Source organism: Trachypithecus francoisi, unplaced genomic scaffold (assembly GCF_009764315.1).
Source record: "Trachypithecus francoisi isolate TF-2019V2 unplaced genomic scaffold, Tfra_2.0 Lachesis_group3, whole genome shotgun sequence".
NCBI classification, from domain to species: Eukaryota; Metazoa; Chordata; class Mammalia; order Primates; family Cercopithecidae; genus Trachypithecus; species Trachypithecus francoisi.
In genome coordinates, this window is record NW_022681468.1 from 127,771,625 (window position 1) to 127,786,065 (window position 14,441).

The window sequence follows — 14,441 nt, forward strand, 5'->3', positions numbered from 1 at the left end:
TCATGTTGGTTAGGCTAGTCTCGAACTCCTGACCTCAGGTGTTCTGCCCACCTTGGCCTCCCAAAGTGCTGAGATTACAGGCATGACCCACCGCGTCAGGCCACCAGAATAGTTTTTTAATCAACTTTTGTTTTCAAAAATTTCAGACCTACAGAAAAATGGAAAAAAATAGTACTGTGAATGCACCTACATATCCTTCATCTAGATTCACCAATTGTTTATATTTGCTTTAACCTATCTATAAACATATATATATTATTTAAAACATTTTTTGCTAAATCATTTGAGAATAGACATCTTTAACTTTTTTTCCCAAATACTTTATCATGTGTCTCCTATAAACAAGGACATTCATTCTCTTACATTAACCATGATATAATTCTAGAAATTTAATATTGATATAATACTATAATCTGAAATCCAGTCAATATTCAGATTTTATCAGTTGTCCCATTATAATAATTTCCTTTATAGGAATGTCCATTATAAAAATTTCCCCTTGATTCAGGATCACCCATAGCATATAATTGTATTCTGTACCACTGAGGAAGATTTCTATACTGACAAAATTTCTTTTGGAGTAGTTCTTTAGCTTTTCTTTGTCTTTTTATGACTACGTGACTACTACTGTAGTTTTGAAGACTAGAGTCTGGTTCCACTTACCTCTCAATTTGGTTTTGTCTGAGTGATTCCTCATGGTTTGATTGAACTTACACATTTTTGGCAGGCATGTTGTGTAAATTATTTTGTATCTTCCGTGCTCATACCAGGTGGCACATGGAATCTGTACATAATTCGTTTTAAAATTATTTTCTACCCCATCCATGAAGATTTAATTATGTAGAATAAGAAATTAATGACTATAAGGCAAGTCGAGAAAATAATCCTAGAGAAAAGCTTTATGAAATGCCTTAGAAAATGCTCACTTCTCCTCTTGTTCACTTTGCCATCGTTTTCTTCAGTCTCTGCACCAACATACCTATTAATCCTTGAACAACTGTATATGATGATTTTCTGTTTTCTTCAACAGTGTGGATTGCTCTTAAAAATTTATTCAATTTTTCACCTATCTACTGTTTAAAGAAAAAAGTTTTCTTAATGATTCATTGTATATCACCTTTTAATTTGTCCCTTATAGTGGGTTATAGATTAATTATAGATTCAGTTTTGAAAATACTTAAGCCACGCTGTTTCAAATCAGTATTTAGAGCAGCAAATAACTGCCTGACTTTACTTTTTTTAATATATTGCATTTATACCCTATATCTATGCATATGTAACATTTCTATTTTTCATAGGACGGTGATCCAGCCAGGCACCTACCATCCTGATATTCAGCTGTTGCACCCAATTAACTTGGAATTTCTTGTAAATCGGAATCTAGCTGCATCTTGGTACCATAAGGTGCCTGTTGTGGAAATTAAAGGACATCTTGATTCAATGAATGTAAGTATACGAGTGACAAAAAAGACTTCATTGTTGAAATTTTAAACTCCAAAGACTTTTAAAGTAGAAATCCAAATGAAATGAAGACTTTTTTTGCTGACTAGTATAAGAAAAATTTCAGTGAGACTTTGTCCAACAAGATCATTATTATTTTCAGTAGAATTTAATCTTTAGTTAAGATTTCTTTACTTTAAAATTTGCTATACATACCTATTGGTAGGGATCTGTATATAAATTATGTATTAGCATATTATACTGTCTCATATATTATATATGTACTTTTTTATTTTTAGGGATATCTAAGTACACCTAAGATAATTATAGCATTGAGGGAAATATTTTTCTTTTTATATTTAAGACAACCTTTTTATTTCATTGGAATTGTTATTGTTTAAAAAGTAGAATTATACATTTTCTGAAGTTGTCACTTTTAAAAAAAGATCAGATTTCTTTGATCATATTTAACTTTTAGTAAACATCAGTCAAGTCATTGGAGCTAATACTGACTGATGAATTACATTGGTTTTCTATAAACATCTTATTGTCTTTGAATATAAAAATTTTAACATGAAATAAGTAGTGCAGTACTTGAGTGGATTGTGATTGTACATAACTTTTCAGTATTAGGATTATTCTGTCCCTGGTGTTGCAACTGGAAATTTATTTTCTGGATGAAAATTGTTTCATTTTAAAATGTAATATAGTTTTTTAAACATAATATTTTACAGGTTAGTCTAAATCAAGAAGATCTTAATCTCCTATTTAGGATACTAGCAGAAAATCTCGGTGAGGGTACTGAAGTCTTGGATAAAGTGAAATCAAGAGTACAAGAGACAGGTAAGAGGCTGACAGTAAGTGGCATAATACATATGTGTCTATTTATTTATGGTTTAGTAGGCAATCAGGAAATAAAAGGTAAACAAATATATGTTTACAAATTGCAGTTTATATTATCAAGAGAACAAACAAGATGCTATTGAATGATATCATAGTTGGAGATGATTGACTCTCTCTCTCTCTTTTTTTTTTTTTTTTTTGAGACGGAGTCTCGCTCTGTCGCCCAGGCTGGAGTGCAGTGACCGGATCTTGGCTCACTGCAAGCTCCGCCTCCTGGGTTTACGCTAAGTTGTCAGTTATAGTTTCAGACTTTTTTGTAAGTTGTGTGAATTGAGAGGAGGCCATAAAGAAGGACTTCAAATCAGTGGTAGATTCTTGAAGTAATCATTGAAATTGCATGTATAGAAGAAAGCATTTTGAGTTGGCAGTAGGTTATGGTAGCATAGTGTATCTGATTTTTCAATAAGGCTTGGTAGTAAAATACCTGCAAGAATTGAAATGGTTGATAAATTTTCACTTTCCAAAGATACTGAAGAGATTATACAGCAGTAAAAATGAAAAGAGAATTCAAATTATTAGTTACCATGGCCCTTTTGACTAAAGGAAAAGTAACAGCCTTATTTTTTAAGGTAATATATATGTATATGTGTGTGTGTGTGTGTGTATGTATATATATAATGTATGTATAAACACGTAAATATATAATCTTTAGTTTTTTTCAAACAAATGGTAGCATCCTGTATGTGTACATGCATGTATGTGTTTGTTCACTTTGCTGTTTTTTAAAAAATATTAACAGTGTGTCTTGGTGTCTATTCCATATCTGTAGATATGTATAGATCTGCTTCATTCTTTGTAATGACTGCCTGGTATTAAATTCTGTTGAAACACATAATTTATTTAGCAAGTTCCTAGTGATAGTCATTTTTGGTTGTTTTTACACTTTCATTATTACCATGTTGCATTGAATATCCTCATACATATACTTTTACAAGTATATATATATCTATAGGATAACACCAGTTAAAAGATATGTAAAATTTAATATAAATTTAATTGACAATTAGGTCAGCAAATAATTTCTGTAGACTAATTTAAGATTTTGACAGATCTTGCTGATTGGCCTGCATAGAACTTTACTGACCTTGCATTCCCACCAGGTTGTTTTTCTATACCTTTCTAACACAGTATATTACCAGATTAAAAATTTTTTGTTCGTATGCTAAGTGAAAACTGGTATCCCACTGTATTTTTCATTATTAAAAAACTATTTTACTGTATTTTAATACATATAGTGAAGTATACAAATATTCAGTGTATAATATACCATGATCAAGATATAGTACATTTTCAGCACCCCAGAAGGCCTCCCTCTTGCCCTTTCTCAGTCAGTGCCAAACACTGTGCCTGCAAATCCACCCAGAGGTAACTACCATTTTAACTTGTAATAGATAGATTAGTTTTGCCTCTTCTTGAATTTCATATAAATGGAATCATACAGAATTTACTCTTCGATGTTTGGCTTCTTTTACTCCGCATTTTGTTTGTGAGATTCATCCATGTTGCTGTGCATAGGAGTAGTTTGTTCTTTTTATTTTTGTGTACTATTCAGTTATATGAATGTATCAAAATTTATTTTTTTCATTCTATCTTTCGTGGACATTCTGGTTGTTTCCAGTGTTTAGCTATCATGAATGAAATTGTTATGAATTTTATTGTGTGTCTTTGACATAATTATATAAATTTTTTTTTGGATATATAGGTAGGAGTAGAATTACTGTGTCATATGTGAGATTTACATTTAGCTTCAGTAACTTGTGCCAGATTATACCAAGAAGTTTTCCAACTGGTTGTACTAGTTTACTTTCCTAGCAGCAATGTATGAGAGTTCCAGTTGTTTCACATTCTCCCTAGTACTTGGCATTGCCGATCTTTTTAAATTTAGCATTCTGATAGATATTCAGTGGTGTCTCACTATGGTTTTTATTTGCTTTTTGATTACTAGTGAAGTTGATCACCTTTTCATATGGTTATTGGCCATTTGAATATCCTTTTTTGTGATGTAACCATTCTATCCTATTGACAACTATTTTTATTGAGATGTTTGCCTTTTTTCTTATTGATATGTAGTTTTTAAATTCTGAATATGAGCCCTTTGTTGGTTATGTGTGTTATATGCATATATGTATAGAAATATCTTTTCCCTATCTGTGGTTTGCCTTTCACTCTCTTTTTTTCCCAACTTTTATTTTAGGTTCAGGGGGTACATGTCCAGGTTTGTTACATGGGTAAATTGCGTGTCACTGAGATTTCATCTAAAATGATCCCATTACCCAGGTAGTGAGCATAGTACCTGATAGGTAGTTTTTCAGTCTTCCCCCTGTCCCACCCTCCCCCCTCTAGTAGTCCCTAGTGTCTGTTGGATTCCCATCTTTATGTCCATGTGTACTTAATGTTTAGCTCCCACTTACAAGTGAGAACATGTGGTATTTGGTTTTCTGTTGCTGGGTTAATTCACTTAGGATGATGGCCTCCAGCTCCAACCATGTTGCTGAAAAGGACATGATTTCATTGTTTTCAGTGGCTGCATAGCATGCCATGGTGTATATGTACCACATTTTCATTATTCAGCCCCCACCGTCAGTGGGCATCTAGGTTGATTCCATGTCTTTGCTATTGTGAATAGTGCAGTGATGAATAGGTGAGGGCATGTGGTCTTTTTGGTAGAATGATGTGTTTTTCTTTGGTTATGTACCCTGTAATGGGAGTGCTGGGTCAAAGGTAATTCTGTTTTAAATTCTCTGAGAAATCTCCAAACTGCTTTTTATAGTGGCTAAACTAATGTACATTTCTACCTACAGTGTATAAGTATTCCCTTTTTTCTACAACCTGGCCACCATCTGTTATTTTTTGACTTTCCAGTAGATATTCTGACTGGTGGCCTTTTACTCTTTTAATGGGTCTTTTAATGAATAGAGTTTGTTAATTTCAATCAACTTAAATTTACTAGTTTTTTTTTTTTTTTTTTTTTTTGAGACGGAGTCTTGCTCTGTCGCCCGGGCTGGAGTGCAGTGGCCGGATCTCAGCTCACTGCAAGCTCCGCCTCCCGGGTTTATGCCATTCTCCTGCCTCAGCCTCCGGAGTAGCTGGGACTACAGGCGCCCGCCACCTCGCCCGGCTAGTTTTTTGTATTTTTAGTAGAGACGGGGTTTCACCGTGTTAGCCAGGATGGTCTCGATCTCCTGACCTCGTGATCTGCCCGTCTCGGCCTCCCAAAGTGCTGGGATTACAGGCTTGAGCCACCGCGCCCGGCCAAATTTACTAGTTTTTTAAATGATCAGTATTTTTTATTTTCCATTTGAAAAATCTTTGCCTATTCAGGGAATTGTTTTGTAAAAGTAAAAATATTTGCTGGAATCAGTTCCCCTGGTTCACATTATGTTTGGAACAGTGCTGGAGTAAGATGATAGTTAGGAAACCTTGCCCTATGCAATGCTTTGTCAAAGGAAATGATTAACAATAGCGGCTTTCAGTATGGAATTCTGGTATAGCTTACACTACGTGGTTCCTGTGTGGTGTATTAGTGGTCAACATAATGTCAACCCTAATAATAGTAATAACTAATTTAATGATACTGAGGGACAGTGGAGAGTGAAGACTGTAAAATCAGACTGATGAATTTGGGCTCTGCCATTTGTGCAACACTGAGCACAAATGTCTGAACCTCAATTTGCCCATTTCTGAAATAAAGACAATAAAGTTCTTACCTCAAAATGATGTCATAAGAATTAAATAGAACAGTCTATATACAGACCTTAGAACAGTGTCTGCCACACAGATGAGCACTTAGCAAGTGATAGCTGTTATTATTTTTTATATTACAGCTTAAAAAGCAATTTTATTTCATTTCAGGGTGTGCGAATTTCAGAAACACAGCATCATAATTATATAGCTTTACTTTTGTTTGTTAGTATGGCATGAGAGACCCTGACCTCCCACTCCCTTTTTTCTTTTTTAGTCTTACCTCTTGTTGCCTCCCTTATGATTTAACCATATCAGACTCCATTCTGTTTGCAAGACCTGTCATGTGTTATCATTCCCTGGTTTTGCTCCTTTTGGGTAATGTCTCCACTATGTGAGGAGGTCCTTTGCTCTGCTTGAATAATACCTCCTCTAATAGAACCTTTCTTGACTTCTATATAACAATGTCACGCTTTGTTCTGTGCTTTCAGTGCATTTTATATAGTCTATTAACATTTGTTCATTTAATGTGACTGGGTGTGGCCTGCTTGTTTGTTTGTATTTTAAATGTATCTTTGTTTGTGTTTTAAATGTATCTGTCTCTTCCACTAAACCAGGAGTTTTCCAAGGGCTGGGGCTGTTACTAATTTGTGGAGTTTCATTGCCTCTACCAGGTCCAGAATACTCATATAAGTCCACAATAAGTACTTGTGGAAGAAATTTGTGAATAAAAGTGAATGAATTTCTTTTAAACATTTCAGGTGAAATTAAAGAGCCCCTTGAAATCTCTATATCACAACAAGATATACATGATTCAAAAAATACTTTAACAACTGGAGTGGAAGAAATTAGATCTGTAGACATCATTAATATGCTGCTGAATTTTGAAATTAAAGAGGTGTGTAATTCTCATCTGTTTTTGTAAAGTGCGGTGAATAAGTAATGGATATTGGAATTACCTCTACTAAACTTGTAAATAATTGACACTGATGAAAAAAATCTATGTGGGCTGTTCACATGTAGCAGTGATGTTTTAAAAATTGAAAGTTTGTTAAGGATTTGGGAGTTATAATATTTCATAGAGAAAATGACAGCATGTTCTGTAACATGCTTTTTAATGCTTTTAGGACAGTAGGAATGTCACTTGCTTTGGATGTCATATAAGAAAGGCAGGAAAGGGCAATAGTGTCAGATAAATTCTTTTCAAATGTTAGAAACCCTTGATAGAATAAAACACAATATGCCTGCATTTTAAAAAATGTTACATTCCTAATATGTTTGCCATCTGCATATTCTTGAGGAAAGATGGAATACATTTTCTTCTTTATTCACACATCCAACAAATATTTATTATATGTGCCCAGTTGATAAGGATAGAGGTAAAAGGCTTACAGTCTGAACTCATGCAGGAAAACTATTAAAATTTTTGTAATTATTTCACGAAATCTCTGCTGAGGATACTATTGGAGCTTGGGGTGCTGATGGTAGGGAGTAGGCATTTAAGCAGACTGAGAGGGTCAGAAGAGATTTTCTGGAGGAGGACACATTTGAATCAAGTTTTTAAAGAGAAATAGGAAATTATTGAGAAAAGGGATCAGGAAAGGGTCTGGGGCAAGGCGGAAAGAGGAACAGGCATAAAAGTGTGGGTATGTGAGAAAGCATAGTGGATACAGGGACTTGCAAGGACTTCCTCTAAAATCTGTTTTATCATTAAATAGTTATATAGAGGTTATGTTTTTTCTCTGAGCTAAAAATAAACTTTTAAATAGGCTGGTTGCAATGGCTTATGCCTATAATCTCAGCACTTTGGGAGGCCAAGACTGGAGGATCGCTTGAGTTCAGGTATTTGAGACCAGCCTGGGCAACATAACGAGACCCCATCTCTGCAAAAAAAAAAAAAATGTTTTTTTAATTAGTCAGTTGTGGTGGCATGTGCCTTTAGTCCTGGCTACTTGGGAGGCAGGAGGATCGCTTGAGCCGAGGAGGTCAAGACTGCAGTGAGCTCTGATTGTGCTACTGCACTCCAGCCTGGGTGACAGAACAAGACCCTGTCTCTAGCAATCAGTCAATAAACAAACAAACAAACAGACTTTTAAAGGAATAGGCTCTACTTTTAAGAATCTGAAATACATGCTTTGAAGCCAATTTCTTTATGTTAAACTTGGATGTTTTTCTGGTTAATATCAGAGTTACTGAAGGTTTTTAAGCCTTGGTAGTTGAAACATTGATAGATGAATCATTCTATTTGCAGATATACTTAACACACACACGCATATATAAAACCCATAAGACCTTTTAAATATTATTTATGATATATATGATGGTTGTTCTCTTCCCTTAGAACAATGATTGGGTTGAAGGGGAGCAGTTTGCATTGCTCCGCATGGATAATTTGGCATTGTTTGAAACCATTTTCTGTTGCCATTATCTGAGGGGAGAATACTAATGACAATTGATAGGTAGAGGCCAGGGATGCTGCCTCATATCCTACAGTGCATAAGACAGTTCCCACTACAAAGAATTACCAGCTCAAAATGTTAATAGTGCCAAAGTTGAGAAAGCTCAACTTAGGAATGATGTAAAAATTGGCTGTTGGTCTCACAGACTTTCAGATGAAAGGCTGTCTATCAGACTAGGACTTCTGGGAATTAGGCCAAACTGCAGGCACAAATAGAAGTAAACATCTTAACATTGTGTGAATTTCTTGCTTATATCACTCTGGATACTTATTAAATTCTTGATTTACCCTCATTGTGTATTAATGAAATAGTTGGTGGTAATACTGGTACCCTCTTTTAGGTTGTGGTTACTTTGATGAAAAAATCAGAAAAGAAGGGAAGGCCTTTACATGAGCTAAATGTCCTGCAACTTGGAATGGAAGCTAGAGTTAAAACCTATGACATGACTGCTAAAGCTTATCTAAAAAAAATTAGTATGCAGTGCTTTGATTTCACTGGTAAGTGTGAAATATAGTCTGTGTAAATTATTCATTAGGCAGATGATCCTTACCTTTTTATCAACATTAAACATATTGATTTGTGTAGAATTGTGTTAATTTCCTAGTACATTAACTCAACTTTTCAAAAACAGTCCCTGGGTACAGTTCTAGGGGACCCATTTTGAAAAGTTGGGTTAATTTACTAGGAAATATGATGTATTATTTGATTTTTAAATTATGTGAGTTTTAACATTTCTTTTTAATTATGTTAATATATATTTGTGAAAAATGAAAATCAAATACAAAAGTGTATAGATGAAAAAATTAATATCATCTGTAGTCTCATGTCCTTCCCTCAGAATAAATACTATCGTTAGTGAGTATCCTTGACCTTAAGTTCCTGCGATAAGCTAACTTTTAAAGTTCTGTTAGTGCTTAAAGTTTATAAGAACTCTATGGGATCTCTTTAAGTAAAGTAAACTTGTATTGAGAATAATCCCTACTTTATGTATTTTATAGATTCTTTAATATACCATGATTTGTTTAGATGACAGTAATACAGTAGTACCATATGTTATACCAATTGTAATTGGTGAGTACTAGTATTTTTGTTTTATGGAATTTGTTTCTTTTTTTTCAAAGCCAGGTTTGTTGAGGTAAGATTTTATACACAATGTACTTCACTCTTTTTAGTGTACAGTCCTGAGTTTTGACAAATGTACATTTGTGTACATTTGGCTGATCCTGTCTTAAAACGTGTGAAATGGTTAACTTGATGGATCAACCTTGTCTTTTTTCTGTTTTAGATTCTAAAGGAGAACCTCTTCACATTATTAACTCTTCTAATGTGACTGACGAACCCCTTCTGAAAATGTTACTGACAAAGGTACCTAGTTTCATTACTAGGATTCTTTAATATTTGAATATATAACGTTATATATATTACCCTTGTATTTAATATTCCAATTTTCTCTCCCAACATTTTTCTATCTAAATTGATTGATGTGGTGAATTTTGCAAGCATCTGAAAATCCTGGATACTTTCATTAACCTGTGATGTTGAATAAATGGTAATAATGTAAAGTTCCACTGTAATCCAAAGCAAAGTGTGTTATAATCTAGCACTTTTTCCTACTTTTTGGATTAGTGTACCTAATCTAGATATACTAGCATTTCCTCCACAGTAGGATAAGGAATTAGAGTTTTTGCTTGTATGGAATGTAAGGAATGCTTATGTGGTCAGTTTGGTTTCTTTTTTTTTTTTTGAATGGCCTTCTTTGCTTTTAAGAAATATCTTTTTACTCTTTTAATAGCATACTTAGAAAAGTAAAGAATATGTATATTTTCAGTGTATGAATTTTTAGTGTTTGAAACTCAGTGGTGTAATTCTCCTCTATTTGTAGGCAGACAGTGATGGACCAGAATTTAAAACTATTCATGACAGTACCAAACAGACACTGAAGGTAAATCTTTTATAATTTACTCTAAGGCTGGGTTGTGTTGATTACATTTATCTTCATAGCCATTTTCAACTGTGAGATTGTTAAGTTCTAAAATGAGAATAACAGTGGCAATAATAATATTCCTAATTTATGGATAAAGTGAAGTAGATAATAAAATTGGAATAAAGTTCTTACAAAAGGTTGATTTATGTTCTGAAAAGATTGTTTCCCAGTTTTGACTTAGATTTCTTGACAAGTATGTGAATAATACACTTCAAGGGAATTTTGTTACTGATTTTAGTCGACTGTGGTTTTTTGGCCTAGCATTGATGGAAGCATTAAACATTTGAATTATGTATTGGCGTTAGGAATAGAATAAGATTAAGGGAAGCATAAAGCATAGCCTGGTACAGACATTGCTCACAGTCCATTTGAACATGCATAGTCAGCTTGGAACTGCCTGAAATGTGGTTTAAAGCCTGATAATATTTCCTGTATCTTTACTTAAAACTCTTCCAGTTCTTTTGAGTTAAAATTGTGGTTGCACTTGGGAGTGAGCAGAGAGTTGATTTACTATCTGGCGAGGATTAACATTTTAATAGTGAGTTAATAATGAGTTCTTAAAAAAATAAAAATTTTAAAAAGGCCCTTAATTGAGCTATTCTTGTGCTACTTATATCTGTTGAACCCTGATGTAAAAATGTTACTGCATCTGAAATCTGCCTCTCCAATTGTTCATTATCTTAGGTTTCATTTTCATCCTTAGACTTAGTACTTCATTTGGAAGCTTTACTTTCCTTCATGGATTTTTTATCATCTGCTGCTCCGTTCTCTGAACCTTCCTGTTCTGAGAAGGAATCCGAGCTGAAACCGCTTGTGGGGGAGTCCAGAAGTATCGCTGTCAAAGCTGGTAATAATTTTTGAATCACGATCTAATACTTTGAACTTCAATAATCATGTAACAACTTGTTTTTTCCAATTAAGATAAGTATTTAGCATGTTGACATTGCTGCTCTGATAGATTAGGTTAGTTTCAAGAGAAAGAAAATGTTATCTGTATGGGATTATAGAGCAGTTTAGTGAGGAAAATTAAATAGATCTTGTTTAATATTATGTATTTATATTTCAATTCACTGTCTAGCTTTTACATAAAATAGAAATTGTATGTACTTTATATTGATGTGTCTTTGTAGTCTTCAGTTCAATGAAAATGAGAAAAGAAGAAGTTCAGTTATGGATTCAGTCATACAAGGTAACAAAGGCCCATTTCAGTTACTCAGGTAGACTACCTGGTGCTCAGCAATTTTAAGTGCTCGGTGGGACACTGCAGGGAAGGAGCTCCTGGAATAGACACATTCACATTGGTTTCTAACCAAAACTATATTTAGATCACACAGATATGGGCACCGAGTCCTCAGGCATATGACTTATGTTATGAAATATTAGATACATATCCTGAGTGAATAAATAACATTTGCTTATTTTTAAGCCAAATATCATTTTAATTATTTTTCTTTCATGTTATATAATGTCAGTATTTAACATCCAGTAATTCAATTTTCAGACCATTATGAGTTTGAGTTTTACCTATATTACTGGCATGTTTGTTGTAATACTGTCAGTACTGTTAGATCAGATACAAGGATCTGATTTTTTTTTTTTTTTTTTTCTGAGACGGAGTTTCACTTTTGTTGCTCAGGCTGGGTGCAGTGATGCAATCTCGGCTCACTGCAACCTCTGCTTCCCAGGTTCAAGCGATTTTCTTGCCTCAGTCTCCCAAGTAGCTGGGATTACAGTTGCCCACCACCATACCTGGCTGATTTTTTGTATTTTTAGTAGAGATGGGGTTTCACCATGTTGGTCAGCCTGGTTATGAACTCCTGACCTCAGGCGCTTCACCTGCCTTGGCCTCCCAAAGTGCTGGGGTTACAGGTGTGAGCCACCATGCCCGGCCGGATCTGATTTTTTTAAACCATGGAACAGAGCAACAATTTCCTTATAAACTAGAGTAAAAGAGCTTTACCCTCTTTGCCTTTAATGTACTTGTCACATTAATAGCCTCAGAAATATCCTTGGAAATTCCTCTACTTTATATTATATATACATACAAAACATACACAACACAGTTGAATAAATGAAAAAGAAATATTTGAACTCACAATAAACTAGAAACACTATTAACCCAAAGAAAGTCTTCCAGTTTTGCTATATTGTTGGTCTTTGTGGTTTGATTATGCTACGTCAAATATTAAAGAAAACAACATTATGCTACATTAAATATTAAAAAAAAAAAAAAAACCTCTCATACTGGTGATTAAGGACAGATACTCTCCAAGCTTTTGCAATTTCAATCAGAAGGCTCTATTTCCTTCAAGCGAGACGGATTTTTAGGAAAATGTATCCTAAATTTATCAGTCAGGATCTGGACTAAAGTGGATGTAGGGAGCTAGTTTGATTGTGATTCTTATGCACACATACACCTGCATGCACATACATTATAAAATTTTTTTTGTATTTTTTAAGTTTGGCCCTTTATGTTCATTTCTCATAGAATTTATTTTAGGATTCTTGATGGAGCAACAGGGTATAATCTGGAGAAATTTATTCTGTAGTTAATAACATGTAAGTGCCATAGTAAATAATATGTATTTTATTAACTGTGCATCACTATTGCAGTTTATCATGAATTATTCTTCCTTAATCTAATATATGATGTGAAAAGGAGTTCACAATCAAAACTTTAGACCAAGAGAATTCTAGAATTCTAATATAGAATATTTTCTTTATTCCCAGAAAAAAAAGTTAAAGTTTCCATCTAGTAAATTGTACTTTCAAGGTGCTGTTAATATTTAGTTGCCTTTATTCTTAATTTGAAGGGGAACGTGCTGATTTTTGTATGATGGAATTTGATAATTAATCCAAAATTTATGTTAATTACATGTTATCCTAATGGAGGGCATTTTGGTTCCTCAGAGTGCATTGGGTACTTTTATTTTGATGGATTTGAAGTTATTGTATGTGTTGTATTATCTTTGCCCTTTGCTAATCAGAAGGTTTCTATTATTTTTTAGTATCCAGCAACATTTCCCAAAAGGATGTGTTTGATTTAAAGGTCACAGCTGAATTAAATGCATTTAATGTCCTTGTCTGTGATCAGAAGTGTAACATTGCAGAGATTAAAATTCATGGTAAGTAGTTATTTCTTGTTGTAGATATTTCTGTTTCTTTACATAACTAGGAAAAATGAGCTTGTACCTGGTAGATTTCTCATGAGTATTCTTTTGGTTTACTTATATTGAAGACTTGGCAAACTTTTCAGAGATGTGCTTTAAAATGTTACAAGTAAATTTATTATGATTCATTGCTGACTTGAGAGATTCCTTATGCATTTTGCGTTATCTACATTTTTATGCAATTGTAGAAATCATTATGCCTTTAGAAACTGAGAATGACAAAGAAATTTTTTTTTGGAGGGAAATCTTAGAAGACTGTTTTCTAATATAGTTTATTATAGAAATAAGAGTATTCATTAAATACTGTTCATTTATTTTTAGTTATTGGAGTAACAGTTTTTTTTTTTTTTTTTTTTTTGAGGTGGAGTCTTGCACTGTTGCCCAGGCTGCAGTGCAGTGGCATGATCTTGGCTCACTGCAAGCTCCGCCTCCTGGGTTCACGCCATTCTCCTGCCTCAGCCTCCTGAGTAGCTGGGACTACAGGCACCTGCCACCACATCCAGCTAATGTTTTGTATTTTTAGTAGAGATGGGGTTTCACCATGTTAGCCAGGATGCTCTCGATCTCCTGACCTCGTGATCTGCCTGCCTCGGCCTCCCTAAGTGCTGGGATTACAGATGTGAGCCACCGTTCCCAGCCCAGTTTTTAATAATACAGTAAATGTTTGTAAGATCACTGTTTTAACAAATATTATCTTACTAAATGACCACTGCTGATCTTGCCAATGCAGAGGATATTTAAGTTTGGAGAAATGTGATTAATTTTCTAAATTAATCTAAATTTCTTTGAAACTTGGTGGGTTTT

General features: G+C 34.0%; 1 protein-coding gene across 3 annotated transcripts in view; it reads left to right on the top strand.

Moving 5' to 3' along the window:
- The window catches only part of VPS13C (vacuolar protein sorting 13 homolog C), a 197,684-nt gene that overhangs the window by 97,846 nt on the left and 85,397 nt on the right, over positions 1-14,441 (top strand). For all 3 annotated transcript variants that reach the window (XM_033189884.1, XM_033189885.1, XM_033189883.1), the window contains exons 34-41: positions 1,299-1,446; positions 2,175-2,283; positions 6,786-6,922; positions 8,824-8,980; positions 9,769-9,848; positions 10,366-10,425; positions 11,152-11,314; positions 13,476-13,592. In XM_033189884.1, the coding sequence (XP_033045775.1) occupies positions 1,299-1,446; positions 2,175-2,283; positions 6,786-6,922; positions 8,824-8,980; positions 9,769-9,848; positions 10,366-10,425; positions 11,152-11,314; positions 13,476-13,592 (971 nt within the window). The remainder of the gene's footprint in view (positions 1-1,298; positions 1,447-2,174; positions 2,284-6,785; positions 6,923-8,823; positions 8,981-9,768; positions 9,849-10,365; positions 10,426-11,151; positions 11,315-13,475; positions 13,593-14,441) is intronic.